The 22152-nt window shown below is 35.2% G+C and overlaps 2 protein-coding genes across 5 annotated transcripts in view; one reads left to right on the top strand and one right to left on the bottom strand.

The window, feature by feature from the left end:
• The window catches only part of idua.L (alpha-L-iduronidase L homeolog), a 70329-nt gene that overhangs the window by 33436 nt on the left and 14741 nt on the right, over positions 1-22152 (bottom strand).
• slc26a1.L (solute carrier family 26 (anion exchanger), member 1 L homeolog) lies at positions 877-22125 on the top strand. 4 transcript variants are annotated; one of them, XM_041577806.1, is made up of 5 exons: positions 955-1065; positions 13141-13302; positions 17200-17253; positions 18414-19054; positions 19764-21343. In XM_041577806.1, exons 4-5 carry the CDS (start codon positions 18419-18421, stop codon positions 21285-21287), a joined length of 2160 nt encoding a protein of 719 aa, XP_041433740.1. In that variant the 5' UTR covers positions 955-1065; positions 13141-13302; positions 17200-17253; positions 18414-18418; the 3' UTR covers positions 21288-21343. The 4 variants fall into 4 exon arrangements, with proteins under 4 accessions (NP_001084442.1, XP_041433740.1, XP_041433764.1 ...); XM_041577830.1 differs by lacking the exon at positions 17200-17253; XM_041577864.1 differs by lacking the exon at positions 13141-13302.

Below are 22152 nucleotides of genomic sequence, written 5' to 3' on the forward strand. Positions count from 1 at the left end.
TTATCTGGTTGAAAATCAGCAGGTTAGGTTTGAAAATCACTAGGTCACTGCATTAATATCATCCCCGCCTTACAAGCTTGCAGCCAAACAAGCAGATCTCCACATGTATCATCATCTTAAAAAAAGCATTAAAAATATGCCCCTCCCCAGAAAAATCAGTCCATACAATAACATACACAAAGTAAATGCTAAAACTAACAAATCAGTAAATATTAAAAACTAGAATGCAATACACCTTAAAATGCCTTGCAGGCTTGGAAATTGCTGGGTAGATGGCTGCATGAGGAGTATGAATCCATCACATTAACCAATCCCAGTAGCGCAATGTCCCATGAGAATCTCCTCAGTTACCCTGCATGGTTAAAAGGTCAACATGCAAAGATATTAAATATCATACTCTATATATTTTTAAAGTAATATAATGCAACATTGTAACCAAGCAGCCAAATACTTACTTGAGCAAATAGGGCATTTTCTTAAAAACAGTTAAATAGTATACTCTCTGTTAACATTTCATAATACATATCACTGATCAACAACAGAAACATGTAACTATTCTTTAATTAAAATGACCTGACATTCTTGGCAATTCTTGGCTTGAAACCCTGATTTAAATAAAAATAGTAGATCAACTCTATTATCTGTACATGCTCAGTCTCAAAAAAGAGTTCAACTTATACGAAAGCTGCAAAAAAAAAAAATACAAAACCCCAAGTAATGCAAAAGGCTTCAAAGTTCAATGGAATTATGAGTTAGTCTCAGCACAATTTGCCTTCTGTGAATAGTTAATAAGCAATCTCAAGCTGTATTTAAACAAGGCTGCTTTGGACACTTTTTATTCTTAAGAACTTCTTCCTGTAACATGAGCAATCAAAACTTGTGTTGTAAATCAATTCCTGAACTTTGAACACAATCTATAAAATTTATTGTATAGGTAACACAGAGAAATGTTCATGCAACTTTAACTTTGGCAAGTGCATTCTTCATGCCATCCAGGAAGATGAGGACTGCTTTTTACTAAGAGAAAAACATTATTTTGATGCCATTTTTTAAGAAAACACTAAGGTAAGACATTACTATTATATGGCTAATTGTATTAAAAAGGTGTAAAGTGTTTAATCAAAGGCTGGTGTTTCTATAAACTGCAACTTGAAAACATGAAAAAAATGTATATAGATATTTTAAATGATATTTTCAAATGTATATAAAGATATTTCAAATGATAATATGGAGGTTGTATAAAGAAAAGGGTAAAGCTGCACAGTAGGCTGGGGTTTATAGATGCTTTTATTACTTTTTTCTTTCTGTCTTGTCCAGCACAAATAGGTTCAGGCTATTAAAATTAATGTGGGCATTTTATGTAAGATATAATTTTCCCCTGCCACTGAAAAAAAAAAATCACAATTTTTATTACATGGGACCTCAAAAATCATTCTTAAATTTGCCAGGATTATTTGACTGTATTTTGCGAAATCATTTGAGCTATATGTCAAAAAAATCTTTCCCAATTATGGTAGCAACCTCAGGAAAAACGATCAGTTAACTAGTCAATATGAAGTAGTCTTCTGTGGTGTTTAGTGTCCTTAACCTTCATTTTCGTTAACATATAAACAGTTTACCAAGAAAGGTACACTAACATGGGGTGCTAACTTACATGGGGTGACTTTATTTTGGTGCTTATTAACTAAACATGTATGTGGTACAGTATTATCTTTGAATATGGGAATATAGTGAGCAAGGAACATTTCTATTATAGGGTATACTATAATTGCTCCCTCCAAATATTGTTGCATTTCTTTGCAGTATCAATATAGGTTGCCTAAACTAATCTCTTGATCACTAATCAATTTGTAACTAGTGTTCATATATTTTTAGTTTTTTCATTAATTTACAATTTTTTTCCTCAACTTTCGTGCCTTTAATTTAAACGGTTATCTGGTTGCTAGGGGTCAATTAACCTAGTAACACATAAGTGGTATTGAAATCAATAAAGACAATTGATGAATAGTAGAGGGCCTAATAAGCAATACGACAAGTTAACCAGTAAAACTGGTCATACAGTCAGCCTGATTTTAGGTTGCTAGAGGTCAGTGACCTTGAAAACCATACAGCATTTTTAGATTCAGAACTAATAAAAAAAACACAAAAGAATGAAGACTTTGACCACAGTTTGTTAGCGCTCTCATCTTGCTTTAGAAGCCAGAATTAAAGTGAAACACCCATATAAAAAAAACTTGTATTATTTAAAATATACATTTTTTTTGTGGGTGCTTCCAAAATTTGATCAACTCTCTATACACAGCTAACACAGGGATCCACTAGTGGCTGCATTATGTAGTATTCAAAAAATGGATGCAATTAGCCTTTTTTGCAATTTCCCCACTGCCTTCTTTTTAACTGAATTGTGCCCTGCTTGCACTTCTTCCCCGGGTCTTCTTCCCCAGGTCTTTGTAAATGATGCTTGCCAATAAATCTATTTAGACAAAGAAGAATTATTATTATACCACAAAGTTTCCTTCGGCAATTTCGGAAAACGAATCGCCGCATGTGATTAGCGCAGACGGTTTTTCATTTTAGCCGGTGCAGAGTCAGGGAAGGCGTTTGGGGAGACTGGACGCCCAGTGTGGCCTTACCCTAAGAGGACAGAGCCCCATAGCTGCTTTTCTAATATATAGAGATATATTGTGAGTGATTAGAATTTGCACAAATACACATGAAAGGCAGTAAGAAGTACATAAAAGAGAGGACTTAGCTAATTAGCAAGTAATTGATTTATTGCAATCATTAATTCACGTTTTATCTTGTTTTGTTTGATTAAAGTAAATTATTACAGTATTGATTTGAATTGCTGGAGTATATGACCATTTTTTTTTTTGCTTTTTAAATCTGTGATTACGGTGGTTCACACAAAGTTGTTCCTCAACTTTTGTGCCTTTAGTTTAAATCGTTATCTGGTTGCTAGGGGTCAATTAACCTAGTAACACATGAGTGATTACGGTGGTGCACAATTTTATTTTGCTCTATTCCCCAGGTATCCTAAAAGTACAGGGCCACAATTAAACAAGAATTAATAATGTCAGGTTAAAGGAACAGTAAAACCAAAAAAAATTGACACCCGGGTTATTTTTATCTACTTTATGTAAACATGCTTTCTTTGAAACAGAAGCCCTGGCTATTGTAAGTTTATTTGTGTTAGTGCCTCCAGGTTTTATCTTTTATCTGCTGCAAAAGACAAACATGAACCAATTCAGTCTCTCTCCCATTTCCATTGAGTGTTAGATACTGTAGGAGCCATTTATTATGACAAGGACTGAAGTAGTTGAGCACTAACAGGGGCAAAAAACTTTCCAATTAGTGCTCATTCTAAAACTACTTGTGTCTAGATTTGGCTGCCCATTGCACCTAGCACTGATGCTTCCTAACTTGTGCATTAAAATGATGATCAGTTAGAGGACAGGTAGGAGTGGGATGGAGAGAAACTTGTGTGTCTCCTACCACCCAACAGTCATAAATACTGCACTGCCAAATGCAGACTGCATTAAGGGGGAATGCAGATCTCTGTGAAATTCAGATGTGCAGGTGGTAGGCCATAAAGTGTGAAAAACTTTGTGGATTGCACCCTACCCTAAACTTAGCAAATGATTCCTTATATAGACTATTATATACACTATAACTATACAAACTAATCTGACTGGATCTGACCTAAAGGTCCCCATAGATGCAAAGATTTCTCTTGCCGAATGACCGATTTGAGCGAAGTCCGACCAATCCTTAGTTAGTGGTTAGTGGGATTCGAACGATCGAACATTTTACGGCTTTTTGGCCGACAGGAAATTGATCGGCCAGGTTAAAAAAATCTTTGTCGGTCCCAGTGCAATCTATCTATGTTTGCAGGGCCAAGCAAGCAGCTACCCTTTGTTTTCCTGGCAAATTGGTCTTTTTAGTTGATGGACAATTCATACGATCGTTCCGAGATAATCGTGGTCTCACGATGATGATTGGATCTTTTAAAAATCTCAACATCTATGGCCAGCTTAACATTTGACCTGTCCAAACTAAATATTTCTTCTGCTGATTCACATGTTGGTTGGTGCAACAGCTTTAATTAAACAATAAAATGTGGCCATCCACATGTTATTCATCCAATATTTGTCCTTTTAGCCAACACACTGATTGGTCAGATATTGTGAAAAACAAAAAGTCACTGAAAATTAAAGTAACTGTATTTTTAAATAAAACTGTAATGATTTGTTGAAGAAGAAATTAAACCAAGCTGATTTTTAAGAAATGCTGGGCTTGTGAACCATATGTAAATGAAAAAAGTGCAATTTTCTTTATTGGCTTTTAAATGACTTTATAAAGCAGATGAAAAGGATCAAATACAGTGTCCATAAACCCAGATATGGATTACAACATGTTCTTTTACTACAAGCTACTACAATTACAGTATCTCTCCCTCCTGTCGTCTTTTATGAGCAAGTGTTTTGTTGCCATCATCACCACCATGCCAGAGGTCATTTCAAGTGCCAACACTAATTTACCCATACTTTTGGATCATTAGGCTTTCCTAACCTCACACTGTGCCAATATGGATTATACAACATGCATTATAATTATCTGGCATAATATCCTAGTGATTTACAGTCTAAATTCCTTTAACCATGCATTCTCAAACTAAGAAACGAAGACGACAATACCATTTTAGTATGTTGTGCTTAAAAGGACTAGGGAATCAACTGTTTGGCACTGTGGCAGGGAGTCAGTTGTCCTTTAAATAAAAAATATACCTTATATTTATGCGGTGATTCAATTTTTTTCGTATAATAGATAGTGAAGCATAAGAATATATCCTAAGGTGAATACAGAATGCTCCAAACCTGTCTATTTGCATGCATTCACAAGATTTTATATTGCTATGATCTGCCACATCACTTATGGTTTACACTTCTAAAATGGTCAACATTTTACCATAGCCCATCATCAATTTAAACTAACAAATGGATTTAGGACATTGCACATGGACTTTCCAATCCTGAGCTGGACCTTTTCCCCAACTAGACCCAAAATTACAGATTTCTATACCAAAAGTACACTTGAAAAGTTAAATAATGAAGTGCTGGCTACCTTTACTATATGCCCAATTACTATGCACCAACACAAAAAAATGAGGAGCAAGCAAATGGCTAGTAAAATGTAATATATACTTATAGGCATATTTGAGTTAACTAACTGCCACATAGGTTCATTCAACTATTTACTCAAGAACATAACATCTTGAACTGTAATGTATCCAACAATGAATCACAGCCTTAATAAAAAGTACTACTGACCTGTAGCACACTTATCGTTCCCACAGTTTATGGAATAGTTCTACTTTTTAACATTTGCCAACACTTCATTGCCTTCTGCCAAAAGGTCACTGAAACTCACAGGACTGATAAAGTATAATGTAGATTAAACTTAATTGAACAAGTAGACATGTTAAAGGGGAACTCCAAAAAACATAACTTGAGCTTTTTGAAAAGTAAACATATTTTCAAGAAACTTTGCAATATACATTAATTCAAAATATGCAGACTTTTCAAGCTTTTCTAAGCTAAGCCTAGCCCCCTGCTGATCTTTCTGATTATTTTGCTGAGCTGGCTGACTACTGTTACTTTGATCAACAGCCAACTGCCCTTAGACTGCATTCTCCAAACCCCACAATTCCCTGCACATGTGATTTCAACAGAACATCATAGTGCAATGCATTGTGGGTTATGTAGTTCCTGCATGCTGTCTGTAAACTGTGGATAAATTGTTACAATTTGTAACCTCAGTGTTTAATCCCTCCTTCCCTGCCCGGATTTCAAATGATGCAGAAAGAGAAGAACTGTTAACCAGCTGGATTGCAGCATAGAAAATGGCATGTATTCATACTTTTTGAAGTAACTGGGATGGGTATATTAGGGGTTTCTGCGTTATGTGGGCCTATTTATCAAATTTTGGTTTGGAAGCCGGAGTCCCCCTTTAATTTTATTACACAATGACTTTAATGACCCTACTCTTTTGTCATGAATAAAAAATACACAAAAAAAGACAGTGTGATGGTCATTGCTTCAGGTTATACTGTATGGTTGACAACTAAGTAGTAAATACAAAAAACCTAGTGGGAAGTATTTTTGGTTACAGAATTCAAATTCTAATCTACTTGGGTAGATTTAGAAACATGCGGTCACAAAAAGTCTTTTGGGTTCTTCTATATCTTGGATATGAATGTATCAGGGACAACCAATCTAACTATAAGATATTAAAGGACCAGTAACATCAAAAAAAATTTTAAAAAAACTAGTTAGAATACAATGAAAAAAAACCACCAGGACAAATGAAACTTTTAAATTGCAAATCCTTTATTAAGAAATAACTTACTGAAACTCCACTTCCTGTCCCCTACAGAAAAGGCGACACGGCGACCGTCCATACTGCAATGAACGATTTCAGCTCCCTGGCTATTGTAGTGACAGCGTGTGAATGAGGCTGAAGCTGTAAGAGCGTTGGCTGGCGGAGCAGGGTTTGTAGTGGGGTTCGTGGGCAAAGTTTTCCTGATATGTCCTGAGCACAGATTTAAAGACCCAGAATGGCACCTCTTCTTCTACCCAGGCTGGTGTGGGTGGTGAGACTCTGCAATCTCCAGACTGACTGACCTGTTGGACGAGATACTGTGGGGGCTGCCGCTCGACATTCTGCTTCTGTCTGAACTCTATATTGACCACGAGGGCTGAGTGCAGGAGACATGGACTGGGGTGAAGAAGAGGGGCCATTCTGGGTCTTTATATCTGTGCTCACTGCTCAGGACATATCAGGAAAACTTTGCCACGAACCCCACTACAAACCCTGCTCCGCCAGCCAACGCTCCTACAGCTTCAGCCTCCTTCACACGCTGTCACTACAATAGCCAGGGAGGAGAAATCGAGCATCGCAGTATGGATGGTCGCGGTGTCGCCTGTAGGGGACAGGAAGTGGAGTTTCAGTAAGTTATTCCTTAATAAAGGATTTGCAATTTAAAAGTTTAACTTGTCCTGGTGTTTTTTTTTTCATTGTATTCTAACAAATTTTTTGAAAAATGAAATTTATTAATACAACCAAATTTTCTCAGCTCGGATGAATTGAATCGACCCGAAAACTCGAATCGAATTCGATTAGAATTAGAAAAACTTGATTTGAATTAGAAAAACTCGATTCGAATTCCAAAAAACTCAATTTGAGTTTGTTTCTCCAAAAAAACCTTGAATGTCAGGAAGGCTGCAAACGTCACTAAACTGATTCCTGGACCTCTCCCATTAACTTATACAGTAATTTTAAGGGCCAGAGTATGATAAATCTTGAAATTAAAACTCAAACCGCATTTGGATAATTCACAATTCGAATTTGAGACTTTTGACCAAAAAAAAAAAAATCCTAAAATTCAAAGAATTTTCTTTAAAGGTTTGCCTCTTATTGTACAACATGAAGTAGTGCTCTCTACTGGTTAGCACATGGTGGCCAAATTGATTAGTAATGTAAAGCTTTCCTTGTTATTGGGTATATTGGCAGCCTGACAGTATCCCTGCTTGTACAAAACTTTAAATGATGTCCAATATGCATATAGTGGAAGTAGTTCTGAAAAGTAAAAGGTAGAATATCACTTATATAACTCAAATATGTAAGTAAAGTGTCAATATATGACTAAAATGTGGTTCAGAATGATTTAAAAGCTACCATAGAAATATAATTTGCCCTGTCTGTTATATGGTTACATGTCCAATTTAGAATGATTTTGTAAAGGCATTTTATTATAGTGTGATGTATTACAAAATAAAAATAACCACATTTAAATAAAAAAACACTAATGTCTCTATTTAGTATTCTCTAAATTGTCATTGCCAACCTAGACATACAGTAGTAAGTGATATTTTACCAACATAGGTGCTTAACTGCACAAATGCAGTTGCCATAGCAACCAATTACCAATTATCTTTGACCAGTCTACTAAAAGCTAGAAAATGAAAGAAAATGTCTGGCTGATTGCTATGGGTAACTGCAGTGGGGCAATGTAGTACTTTGCACCTATGACTGTAAATCAGACATAGTAATGTCTACTTCACATACATACATACACTGTCAATGTAAATATAAACAATCTGAAGTAATATGAACTTGTTACCTTTCAAAGAAAAAAAAAGGTCAGAATAAATACTCCGACTTCTTCAGTACAATTTTGTTACCCACATTATCTAATTCACCTAATTCATTTATTTCTGTGAGTGTGCAGAGAGAACCTACTGCAGGTATCAGTCAGAACATTTTTTCCCAGAATGCTGCTGCTGGTTTAAAGCAATAGTTTATTCCTGTTTGCTGGGTTGACAACCTGACATCTGTTTGTATATTTTATTTTTTATTTTGGCTTTCTACTTCTTCTTGTGATTTTTTGTAATGTAACATACCAAAATGAAATCCTTCTTTTCTCTAAACTCCACTATGAACGCCACTACATAATTAGAACACAGCAATGTGTCAAAATAGCAGGGAAATTTGATTGGTTGAAGTCACCATCAATGGAGTAAAAAAGTCTGCAAGTCTGCTACAGTTCTAGTCCTCAACCAATCAATAGCCATTTATTAAGGTGGCCATAGATGTAACAATTATGATCCTTCTTGGAAAGGATCTTTCCAAGAAAGATTGTTTGTTTCAATACACAAGTGTATCATCAGATATACAGGTAGAAACAATAGAATTCTACCTGTATCTGATGATTCAGCACTAACAATGGATGATGCCTTCAATAGCACCCAATGAAAATTTTATGTCTAGCACGATCGAGAAGCCGTCCGATATCCAATTTAGCAGTCTAGGCCCTGCAGACCTGAAAAGTAGTACACAGTTGGAGATGTACTTCTGCTACAACTGGAGTATGCAAAGTTTCCTAGCCTTAATTATGGCTTTTATTAATATCCTTCACAGTCATCATTAAGGAGCAGATTTATTAAGGGTTGAAGTGAAAATTTGAATTCAAATTTTCTAATTTTTTTTGGTCAAAACTCTCAAATTTGAATTGTGAATTATCCAAACTCGATTCGAGTTTTAATTTGAATTTCGAGATTTATCATACTCTGGCTTTTTAAGAACTCAAATTCGACTATTCGCTACCTTAAACCTGCCGAATTGCTGTATAAATCAATGGGAGAGGTCTAGGGATCAATTTGGTGATGTTTGTAGCCTTCCTTCCTTTTTTTTCGAATCAAGTTTTTCTAATCAAATTTGATTCGAGTTTTCAGGTCAATTCAATTTATCCGAGCTGAGAAAATTAGATTTTATTAATAAATTTAGATTGGTTGAATTTTGAATTTATGGGAGTTTAGGGAAATTTCAAAAAACTCATGAAATTCCGAACATGAATTCGAAATTCAACCTCGATAAATATGCCATCTAAATGTATTGCTTTGAGGTTAGCGTATACATTTTACACAATTTAAATTTTTTAATAAAAGTGTCAATACTATAATGGGTTAACACAAGCACTGAGCAGAAGATGCAATAATTCGTTTTTCACAATGATTGGTGGTGTGTGAAATAAATAAGTGTTTCACTTCTTTTGCACTATCCTGATAAAGATCCCCTGTGGATTGAAACATGTAACTATGGACGAATTAAGTTTTATCTCCTATATTGCTTAAACCTGCTGACTTGCTGTGAGTGCTTTTTTTCATGGAATTATATATATATATATATATATATATATATATATATATATATATATATATATATATATATATATATAAAATAGTCCAAAGAGTGCACACCATGGGGCAGATTCACTAAGGGTCGAATTTCGAAGTTAAAAATACTTCGAAATTCGACCCTCGAATTGAAATCCTTCGACTTCGAATATCGAAGTTGAAGGATTTAGCGCTAATCCTTCGATCGCACGATCGAAGGATTTTTCGTTCGATCGAACGATTAAATCGTTCGAATCGAACGATTCGAACGATTTTAATTCAACGATCGAAGGAAAATCCTTCGATCAAAAAAAGATTAGCAAACCTATGGGGACCTTCCCCATAGGCTAACATTGACTTCGGTAGGTTTTACCTGCCGAAGTAGGGGGTCGAAGTTTTTTTTAAAGGGCAAGTACTTCGACTATCGAATGGTCGAATAGTCGAACGATTTTTCGTTCGATTCGTTCGATTTCGTTCGAATTCGAACGAATTTAACCAATTCGATGGTCGAAGTACCAAAAAAATACTTCGAAATTCGAAGTATTTTTCATTCGAATCCTTCACTCGAGCTTAGTGAATCAGCCCCCATGTGTACAAACAAACCCCGGGTGCAAAAATATACATTGGACCAAGGACAGCACTGCTAGGATTGGCAAACAAAAATATAAATGCATCTGGAAAAAAATTATATTATATATATACATAACATTGATTGTGCTATTGTCATTTACTACACATTATGCATTGAAAAAATATGATTGTTTAGGTTAAATACCTTATATTCAATTTTCTGAAAGAAGATTAAAATGAAAATAGGATTATATACTGGCCTGGAATTCTAAATCTTTTTTTGAAGTGTTCCCCCCTCTTTTTTTAAAGAAACCATAATCTTATTTTATATAATCCAGAGCTCTAATCTTCTAATACACTTTTTAAAATATAAATGTTAAGTATTATGATTTATGAAATAACCTGAAGAACAAATAGTTCTTGCCTCCTTTTTTGTTTTAGCTATTTATGAAACAATTCACTATGCCATAAAATGTAACTTGTCTCTGAAGTTTAGGGTTTGAAGTAATTACCTCAATGCTCAGTGAGTGTATGCTATATTTAACATAAGTGATTACAATATTGTGTATATTATAGCACAAAAGCTCCAGCCAGCATATTTTAAAAGTGTGGTTTGTGGGTGCCTGTAACAAGCTCAGTAAGCATTGTTAATATTGTTTCAGAATGTTCTATATCAAAATGAAAACTAATCAATATATGAAAACAACAATTACTTGCAGTATGATATTTGCATGAAGAAGTTTTGGTTTACCTGCCATAAAATATATTGTTAACACATTGCTTTGCACAATGTAAAAAATTCAGTTACTGGAGTTGAAAAAGGCATTCACACCATTCCTACACTGCAAAAATATTGAAAAATGACAAGAAAATATGAGAAGTGATGGTTGTTTTAGACAAGACAAGACAATGAAAGACATAGAAGTCTCCTTTCCACTCAGCTCCAGCAGTCGATGGCTCTCATATTGCAACTGAAAGCAAAAGATGACAGTGTAGATCAGTGATCCCCAACCAGTAGCTCGTAAGCAACATATTGCTCTCCAACCCCTTGGATGTTGCTCCCAGTGGCCTCAAAGCAGGAGCTTATTTTTGAATTACAGGCTTGGAGGCAAATTTTGGTTGTATAAAAACAAGGTACACTGCCAAACAGGGCCTCAATGTAGGTTGACAATCCACATAGGGGCTACCAATTGGGCAATCACTGAGCTTCATTTTGACCCAAATCACTTTATTAAATAGGACTTTAACATACTGATGTAATAAAAGATTGGCTCTGAGGAAATGTCCTATACACTAAGGGGCACATTTACTGTTGGTCGAATATCGAGGGTTAATTAACCCTCGATATTCGACCCTCGAAGTAAAATCCTTCGTCTTCGAATATCGAAGTTGAAGGATTTACCGCAAATGCCTCGATCGAAGGAAAAATCGTTAGAAGGATTTTAATCCATCGATCGAAGGATTTTCCTTCAAACCAAAAAAGCTTAGAAAGCTTATGGGGAAGGTCCCCATATGCTAACATTGGTGCTCGGTAGGTTTTAGGTGGCGAAGTAGGTAGTCAAAGTTTTTTTTAAAGAGACAGTACTTCGACAATCGAATGGTCGAACGATTTTTAGTTTGAATCGTTCGATTCGAAGTCGTAGTCGAAGATCGAAGTAGCCAATTCTATGGTCAAAGTAGCTAAAAAAACTTCGAAATTCGAAGTATTTTTCATTCTAATCCTTCACTCGAGCTAAGTAAATGTGCCCCTAAACCTGTTCACAATTGAAGGAAAAGATCATTCACTAAATTCCGTGGTTTACCAGACAGATAATGTCTATCAATCCCTAGCTAAGCACTGATGATTTTAGGGTCATATATTTGAAATCACCATTGATTATTCACAGACCAACAGCGGGCTCTAAAGTTCGAAAATATGTAAATGTTTTTATTTAATTATTTTCTAAGTGAACTTAATGGCACAGGAGCTCCTTGCCTCGTTAGGAATTTGAATATATAAAGACAGGTGCTGTAGCCTTTTTGCTCCAGTACTCATCATGTGTACTCATCATGTGCAAAAAAAAAAAATTGCCAGTCCCCAATATGTTGAATTGTACAAATGTGAACTTAGCAATGTTTGCCTAGTTCTTAGTTGAACATTAATTATATCCATAATAATATTCAATGGAAGCTAAATAATCCACCATTTTCCAAAAGCAACTGAACACTATGGGCAAGACACATACCATTTCAAAAGTCTACCTGGTTTACTAACAAGGCCCTTTATCGATGCTATCACATTTTGCAGTTGTACCTCTTGTTAAACATTATCTGTAGTGGATTTTTGATTTGTCTATAAATTAAATTAGAATACACTGTTAAGACTTTGCAAGAGGTAATTTCTAACTTACTTGGCTATTAAAGTCAAAGTCCTTGTTAACTTTCTCTTTTAATGGTTTATATGCACTCATAATCATAAATAGAATTAAAACTAGTAGATAAGCACTACATATTATTGCCAGCATTATTCAGTGTGTTATTGCTGAAAACACACATAAAAAAGAGACTTTACCATGTAGCACTAGCCGCGATTTGAACTAGATCTGGTGGCCGGCATCCTGATTTCTAAAAAGTCCCAAAAATACAAAATGTTTTCAAAACAGAGGAAAAAAATCACTTGTGGCATTAGTCACTAAAATTATTAAAACATTCACAATAAAATGGCTTTTTTTTTTACAAACTCAAAAATAGACTAATGCATTTTTAAGGGGAAAAGCCCCCAAAAAGAATAAAGCATAACATCTACTGAATTGTACAAAAAGTTTTTTTTACCACTTACACAGATTATGGTTTGCAGGTTTTAGATTGTCTTGCATATGTACACTACATAGAGGAATGTTACACTGCATATTGAAAAGTGTAACGCTTACTATTAATCCCTGGAACAAAGATACAAGCTGCTTATTTCTGCAGGAGTTTAGAGCTGGCAACCCTTCCCATTTACACAAGTAAACGTAATGTGAGTATGATCATTAGAACTGCATAATAGTTGTATTTTAATGTGCTTTCTTTACCTAAATATGTTTTACTTACTTTAACATTCATATTTATATTTTTTCTTACAAGTTTGTATGTTTTTGTATGAGGACGGTTATTTTTCATTCTGGTATTTTTAAAAGGTTACTTCTCTTAAAACATCCATTGGTTTCAAAAAGTACTCTACAAAACCAGACATTTTTCAATAGCTTCTTTATTTTTGCTTTTTACTGGTTTTATAGAATTTATATTATAATAATGAACAAGCTTTGCTCCTACCCATGTTGCCTTGATTTAAATAAAGAATACTTTATGGATTGCCAGCAAGCTGGCGTATTAAAGGAACAGTGACACAAAAAAAAATGAAAGTTTAAAAGTAATGAAAATACAATGTAGTGTTGTGCTGCACTGGTAAAACTTCAAAAACTCTACAATAGTTTGTATAAAGAAGCTGTTGTGTAGCCATGAGCGCAGCCATTTAGTCAGAGGAGACACAGTAGATTACAGATAAATTGTGAAGAATCTCATTATTTACTATAGAGCTTAACTGGTATTTGCTGTGTATCCTTTTTCAGCTTTGTATGGCTGCCCCCATGGCTAAACAGCAGCTTGTTTATATAAACTTAAGTAGAGTTTCTGAAGCAAACACACCAGTTTTACCAATGCAGAGCAACAGTACACTACATTTTGATTAATTTAAAATACTTTTATTTTTTGGTGTTACTGTTCCTTTAAGCTGCTAATGGAAAAAATTAGAGGAAAGAAAATATATATTTTTTAAAACACAATTTTGAGAAAACATTTCGGATAATAGATCCTATACTTATACCTTTAGTATAGCTTCTTTAATAGTGGTATTTGAAGAAATTTCAAGGGGGGATCATAGTCTTGAGAAAATAATAGTCAATAATGAAATGTTTCATAATATGAACATTATGTCCTTTGGTAAATCGGTAACTGTCGCTGATAGGTTTGGGAAAGTCTCACTACTCTGTAATACTGTAATAATATATGATTTTTTTTTTCACTGCATTGCCCATCCTCACAACAATATTATCATTATGTTATTTATACAGCACTAACACCTAAATGCAATATATTACAAAGATCATATGCCATTCATATCAGTACCTGCACCAGTGGGGCCCCTATCACATTTACACCTATGAACCAATTAACCTTCCAATATTAAAATGTTTAAAATAATACGATTTAACATACATTCTGGCTTGTGGATTATGTAAATAGATTAGTTCAATATGGCCCACATTTTTGGTGTCCAAATCCAGAAAACATCTACATGCAATTAGTTATTTCTGTGTATTGCCAGCCTAAAGTCTAAGCTGTGTATTGCAAAGACTTTGATAACATTTTGCTCTGTTAAGAAATTGAGATTTTAATTATGGCTTCCACATGGAAAGGGGTTCTTTGCATTTTACGAAGGGAATCTCGAAGCAAGGGGCAAAATGTGCTGACGCTGAAAGGGGGAGGGTGAATTCAGATAATAATATATGTTTCTCTGTCATTAAAATGATACAATTCAAGTACAACTAAAAGCCACATTGTCATATGGCCTTGCCCAATGACAATGTAATACTCAGTAACAATGAAATAGGAGCAATCATTTATAGTATATCCATGCCAAATTGATTCCATTTTTACCTCAGTACTTTAGCTGCAGGATGAAAAATGGCAGCACTGTACTTTATCTACTGAAAAATGTTGACAATCTATTTTTCAACTGCGATAGTTTAAAAAAAAGTCTCCATGAAACAGCAGGATCCTTATTTCAGCCAGTTGTAACAGATTGTCAGTATCTGTTTTAGATATACTGTATTTATAAATGATTATGCAAGTAATTATAGTATACAGTATAAAAAATCTGAGTATGTCATTACTGTTATTTTCTTCCTCAATATTTCCATTGTTGTTTTCCCGGCACGCTGTAAAGAAATTATTTCTATCCTTATACTATAATTTGGATGATCGTCACTTAGCAAAAAAGCTTTTGTCTTACATAAAAAATGCAAATTTCCAATTCAGTAAATGCAAATTGTTCCTCACATACCAGACTATGGATGTAATCAGACAGATAACAAACTTCAGTAAGACACATTTTTAGCCTTGCCTTTGTTAACAAAAGCCAGTAATGAATCTCTTGTGCTTCCCTTTTAACCAGAATTTACATTGTTAAAGTACTTAACTGATGCCACAGTAATCTCAGAAGAGGATGGGAGAAAGAAAATATATAAAGAGAACAGACAAAGGTTATCAAAAGAAACTGATAGTGTAAATGAGCTCATTTCACATTAAATGCCCTTAACCTAATAAAATAATGCTTAATCAACCAGTATAATTCTAATCAAACTTTCTATTCCTGCAGTGAAATCTGTTTTGGTTTGAACAATGCAATAAGATGCTAGAAATACAAGTAACATTTTTTTGCTGTCCCTGAAGTGCTTTGAGAGCATTCTGGCTCACATGTTAGACCTATATTACTATTTGTGAAAAGGTTTTAACATGCATATACTTTTCACAGATTGCAATTCGAAGTTAGGAATGATAATTTGTATATTAATTTTTGAAAGGCAGCTTTAGTGAATGACTGGTCATCTGTAATAAGAGAAATGTGCCTTTTGTACAGGACAAGTATGTAAGGAAAATTCTTAAAGGTATATATTGGGTATATATTGCGTAAATGAAAACTGCTTCCATCTCTGACACAGGGTTTAATGCGAGTGCAGCAGCTAAGTGGCAAAAAATGAAAGATAGGATGGAGAATATTGTTAAGGAAAGCATTATTGGTTTTATTTTTTTTACTTTCAATATATACCCGAGAGTGCACAAGCTCAAGCCATATTCGGGCAGTCAACAATTAGAGGCAGACATTAGAGTCAGACACTAATGGGAGAGACAATGATAAAGCAACACTTAAATGATCCCTTCTCACATTAAGTGATAACTAGTGATGGGCGAATTTATTCGCCAGCCGCGAACTCGCGGATTCGCCAGCGTCAAAATTATTTTTTCGAAAAACGGACGCCGGCGCCGCCGTTTAGCGAATTTTTCGCCATTTTGCGAATTTCGCGCGAAATTCACGAATTTTCCGGCGAATCGAAACGGTGCAAATTCACCCATCACTAGTGATAACCTTTTTACCACGTAACGTATTTACTTCTACTACTGCTGTATAATATAAACATTTCCTGTAAAACATTGTAACACTAGCATTAAGCTATTCTGAAGCTCTCGTGGTTGGAATTTAAACACTTATAAGTTGATGTTTGCAAAATCTACAGGAACATTTTAGTAAATGCCATCCTAAACACCCGCTTCTCTTTACTTCTGCCATTTTTATTCCCAAACACTTTCGGGAAGCTTTTTACTCCTCCTTTCCATCCATAAACCCTTCAGTCCTTTAAGGAACACCTAACCTTGAAATACTATTTGAAAAAAACAGTTTTATAGATTTAGGGGCACATTTACCTAGGGTCGAATATCGAGGGTTAATTATACCCTCGATATTCGACCGTCGAAGTAAAATCCTTCGACTTTGAATATTGAAGTCGAAAGATTTTGCGCTATTCCTACGATCGAACGAATAATCGTTTGATCGAACGATTAAATCCTTTGAATCGAACGATCGTAGTTGAAGGTCAAACTAGCCCATTCGATGGTCAAAGTAGCCATTTTCGACCATTCGAAATTCGAACTATTTTTCTTCTATTCCTTTACACGAACTAAGTAAATGGGCCCCTTAAACATTATAGAGGAAGTTGAGTTTTGCATTACCTTTTACTATATTTTTGATGTAGCCATTGTAAGCAACTTTTTAGTTGTCCTTTATTAAATGTTTTGTACATTTTTTTTTAAATATTAGCTTTCCTATTCTGCTTCTTTCAAGCCTGCAGCTGAAAATACTGTCTAGTTGTAGGTGAGTGACTGATCCTGCTGACCAAACAAATTTAATGTGATAATTAGGTTTTATTGTTTTCTTTATTATTTATTGCCTGTTTCTTTTTTATGTCCTTTACTTTTGATAGTCCATCTTCCATTTTGTAGTAGTAAAGATTTTGGACCTGTTATTCAGAATGCACGGGACCTGGAGTTTTCTGGATAAGGGATCTTTCCATAATTTTAATCTCTAAAGTCTACAAAAAAATAATTTAAACATACATTAAACCTAATAGCTTTGTTTTTATTCCAATAAGGATTAATAATTATATCTTAGATGGGAACAAGTACAAGGTACTGTTATTATTACAGAGAAAAGGATATCTTTTTTTTAAAATGTGAGTTATTTGATTAAAATTAAGCCTATAAGAGATGGCCTTCCTGTTAATTTGTGCTTTCTGGATAACAGGTTTCTGGTTAATGGAGTCCCATACATGTAGAAACTTATAACAGTCAATCACCATTAGCATTAGATGAACTACTCACTGTAGATCAAACACATACACAGTACAAATATGTGGCATTCCTCCTCCCCTTCCATGCGACCTTTTGTGGCACTGCTGGAACATTTGCTTTTTTCTAACCTTTGCACGGCAGGAAAATATTTGGTGAAAAGTATTGATAGTAACCTTCATTTTGCAATTGTCCACACCTGTGGAATATGTAGAGAATCAGTGAAGATTGTTTGCTATAATATTTAACTGAAAGTTCACAAGTATGTGGCATGATATGACAATTACCCAAATATGTTCCTATCAGTGCCCCGACATTTCCACATACTCTGTTGCGTGGAAGTTTGTGATAAGACATTGATTGCAAAGTTCTTAAGGTCATTAAAAAGGGATTATACAGATACTGAAGCCTAGCCTTTAAACACAGTGAAAGTATGCAAGAAATTTTTATAGGAGTCTGTCCATCTACATGACTCAGCAAACGGTACTATATTTACCCATGTCTCCTAAGTACCTGTACACTACACGCCCTTAAATGCCCAGGTTTGTTAATATCAGGAGTATAAAAAACACTGCTATTCTAACCTAAACTATGCATGAACTTTAGTAATATACATGAGATATCCAGTACTTACACAGCTGTTACTTTCATGAGCTTATTCACCTTTATATTCTGCTTACATTTTAGTTGCAATGAAAAACGCAGTCAACATGAAATATGAAAGAGAACAAAGCAAGATGGATGAAGATTCACAGCATACCCTAATTCATCTGGAAAGAAAAGCTACTAACAGAGTTAGCCTGTGTAAGACTGTAAAAGCCAAAGTTAAAAAGCAATGCACCTGCAATAGCAAGCAACTCAAAAAAACATTCATTGGCTTTTTCCCAGTGTTACGCTGGCTCCCAAAGTATGACTTCAAAGAAAATACATGGGGTGATGTGATGTCGGGACTTATCATTGGTATCATATTGGTGCCCCAAGCTATAGCATATTCTCTTCTGGCTGGGTTGAAACCCATTTACAGCTTGTACACATCTTTTTTTGCTAATATTATTTATTTCTTAATGGGGACCTCCCGACACGTATCAGTGGGCATTTTCAGCTTAATAAGTTTGATGGTTGGCCAGGTTGTTGATCGAGAAGTACAGCTGGCAGGTTTTGACCTAGATGATGATGCAGTTCCTCAAATAAATAACTTCAACATGAGTGACTTAAACATTACAAGATCCATAAACATTAGTATGGGCCTGATGGACATTGAGTGTGGAAAAGAATGTTATGCAATCAGCGTTGCAGCTATACTGACATTCACGGCTGGTATTTATCAGGTAAGGATAAAAACATACTCCTTATGATATTAAGTCTATTTATACATTTTAGTTTATCAGATAAACTAAAATAGCTAACCACCCATTTCAGAATAACTATAAATTATTTTTAAGGAAAGACGTCAAGCCAAACCTTAATCAATTAAAATATTGTAAATATCTTGAAAAAACTCATTTTATTACCGAGGTAAACTGTTGATCTGATAAACTGGTCATGTATTTAAAAAGACAGAATCAATTATTTTGTGTTGAGAACACCTAGACAAATATGTCTGTCACAGAGTTCAGACATATTTGTCTATGTCACGGATTAGTTTTGCAAAGCCTGTAATTTTGCCACACATATTGCATTGATCATTCAACCTGCAGGCCAAATGATCAGACTGCCTCTTTTGCTACCATTGCTCCTGATCAAAAGCATTTTATCACAGAAGCTTTGAGTGAGATTGAATGGGATCCCTGCATGACATTGGCCAAAACCAAGTACCGTTTGGCTGATTACGTCATCCTCTTTATTTTAAGTTTCAGTCATCAGCCATTATAAAATGCAGTCTGTGTATTTACTATGCGACTGGGCACATTAGGTATTTCCCAACTGTTCACAAATCCAGTCAATGGGTTGTCAATTAGCTATATGTGCTCATGTAGCTAGCGGTACATTTGCTTCTCTTTATTATACTGAAATGGTTTCTTACCTTTTTCTAAACAGGTCATTATGGGGAGTTTTCGCTTGGGTTTCCTCTCTATGTATCTATCAGAGCCAATGTTGGATGGATTTGCAACTGGAGCTTCCCTGACAATATTAACTGCCCAAGTGAAATACCTTCTTGGAATAAAAATCCCACGTAGTCCAGGCATTGGCATGCTGGTGACAACTTGGTATAACATATTTGCAAATATTCACCACAGCAACTATTGTGATATTATTACAAGTGCCATTTGTATTGCTGTTCTGGTTGCAGCTAAAGAAATAGGAGATCGATACAAAGAAAAAATTAAAATTCCACTTCCAACAGAATTAGTGGTAATTGTAGTGGCTACTGTGGTATCACATTACTGCAATCTGAAGGAAGTTTATGGATCTGCTGTCTCTGGTGTAATCCCAACTGGATTTATACCCCCACAAGTTCCAAATTTTAGCCTTTTTGGCAAAATAGCAGTAGATGCAATACCCCTTGCAGTTATCAGTTTTGCCTTTACCATCTCTTTGTCAGAAATGTTTGCAAAAAAATATGCATATACAGTGGAAGCAAACCAGGAGATGTTTGCCATTGGTTTCTGTAATATAATCCCATCATTTTTCCACTGTTTTGCCACGAGTGCAGCTCTAGCAAAAACTCTAGTGAAAACTTCCACTGGGTGCATGACACAAGTATCTAGCGTTATTAGTGCAATTGTGGTACTGCTAGTTCTTCTTTTCTTTGCACCTCTGTTTTATTCACTGCAGAAATGTGTCTTAGCCTGTATAATAATTGTTAGTTTACGAGGCGCTCTAAGGAAATTCAGAGATCTGCCAACTCTGTGGCGCCTAAATAAAATAGATGCAGTGGTCTGGTGTGTGACGGTGGCTGCTGCAGCTCTGGTCAGTACAGAAGTAGGCCTCATGGTAGGAGTGATTTTTTCAATGTTGTGTCTAATTTTACGCTCTCAGTTGCCTTACACCACCATGCTTAATCAAATTGAAGACACTGTGTTTTATGAAGATTGCCAAAAATATGACAACCTTCTTCCAATTCCCAAAGTAAAAATATTCCGATTCAACTCACCCCTCCATTACGCAAATAAAGGATATTTTTTAAAGGCTCTGTTCAAAATGGCTGCTATGGATCCAGGCCTAGTTAATGCACAGCGCAAAAAAATGGAAAAGAAAGCTAAAAATCAGGGAAAACGGAAACAAGTAGATGCCGCAAACAACCTTGGTTATGGTGAAACCCAAATAGAACTTGTTGAAAAGCGTAACGATTTGCAAACCATTATTCTTGATTGTTCTTGTATTGCATTTTTGGACATAACTGGCATGAATGTATTAAAGGGTTTGTTAAAAGACTACAAGGAAGTGCAAGTCAGTGTGCTATTGGCTTGCTGCAGCACATCTGTAATTGACTCTCTTATTAGGGGGGGTTATTTCGGCAAAGAGAATTCAGACATTCACAAACTGCTTTTTTACACTGTCCATGATGCTGTACAGTTTGCAAGAGCACAAACTATTTCTGCCACTGACTCCACTGTGTAAATGATGATAAAAATTCACAGGCTTTCAAAAGCATTCTGAAGTATATATTACATTGCATTTATCTGGTAGTTCCTGATTGTAGAGGTGTTAACTATTATGTTTTCTTCAGGACACTGAATTTGACAGTATCACTCTAAGACACTTAGTGAAAGTGCAAACCACCTATTTTATATAGTGGTATACCACACAGCCTGTAATCTAATACTGCTGCTGGAGATCTTGTCAAGTGACAGAGTTGGCTATGACTACAGTAAATATTGCTGTATTAATGTAAGAAAGATAAAATGATTGTGTTATCCTGAGGCACCATAAGACAGGCACTCTGCCCAGCTTTAATCCCATGTCTCCACCATGTCACTTGCCCAATCAAGTGCCTGCAGGGGTTGTCAGCTCCCCCCTTCATAGTCTTCATAGCTTATTTCTCCTATGGAAGCAACCAAGTTATTTTTATTAATAATATAATCTAAAAAGTGCCAACATATTCAATGGCTGAATAGAGCTGTTGTGAACTTTTGGATTATAGTAGATTCAGGAAGATGTAATTGCATACCTTTATTTTCCCCACTACTTTGCTAATTTTCATCCCACCCAGTTAGAAGAATTTTCTGGAGAGAACAGTGTGCTGACTAGTGCTATAAGTATCAGTCTGTAGCCGTATACCTATAACAAGCATAAATAATTATGTATCAAATGGTGAAATGTGGGAAAAACGCTTTAAACTGATTTTCATTCCAATGGAATTGCATGTAAAATGATACACGCCCTTCAATGTCTTTTGTTGGAACAATGTTTATGGCAAAAAACCCACTCACACTTACACCAAGATCTATCAAAAAAACACTCACCCTCAAACCACACCTAACAT

The sequence above is a fragment of the Xenopus laevis genome, chromosome 1L, assembly GCF_017654675.1.
Source record: "Xenopus laevis strain J_2021 chromosome 1L, Xenopus_laevis_v10.1, whole genome shotgun sequence".
NCBI lineage: Eukaryota > Metazoa > Chordata > Amphibia > Anura > Pipidae > Xenopus > Xenopus laevis.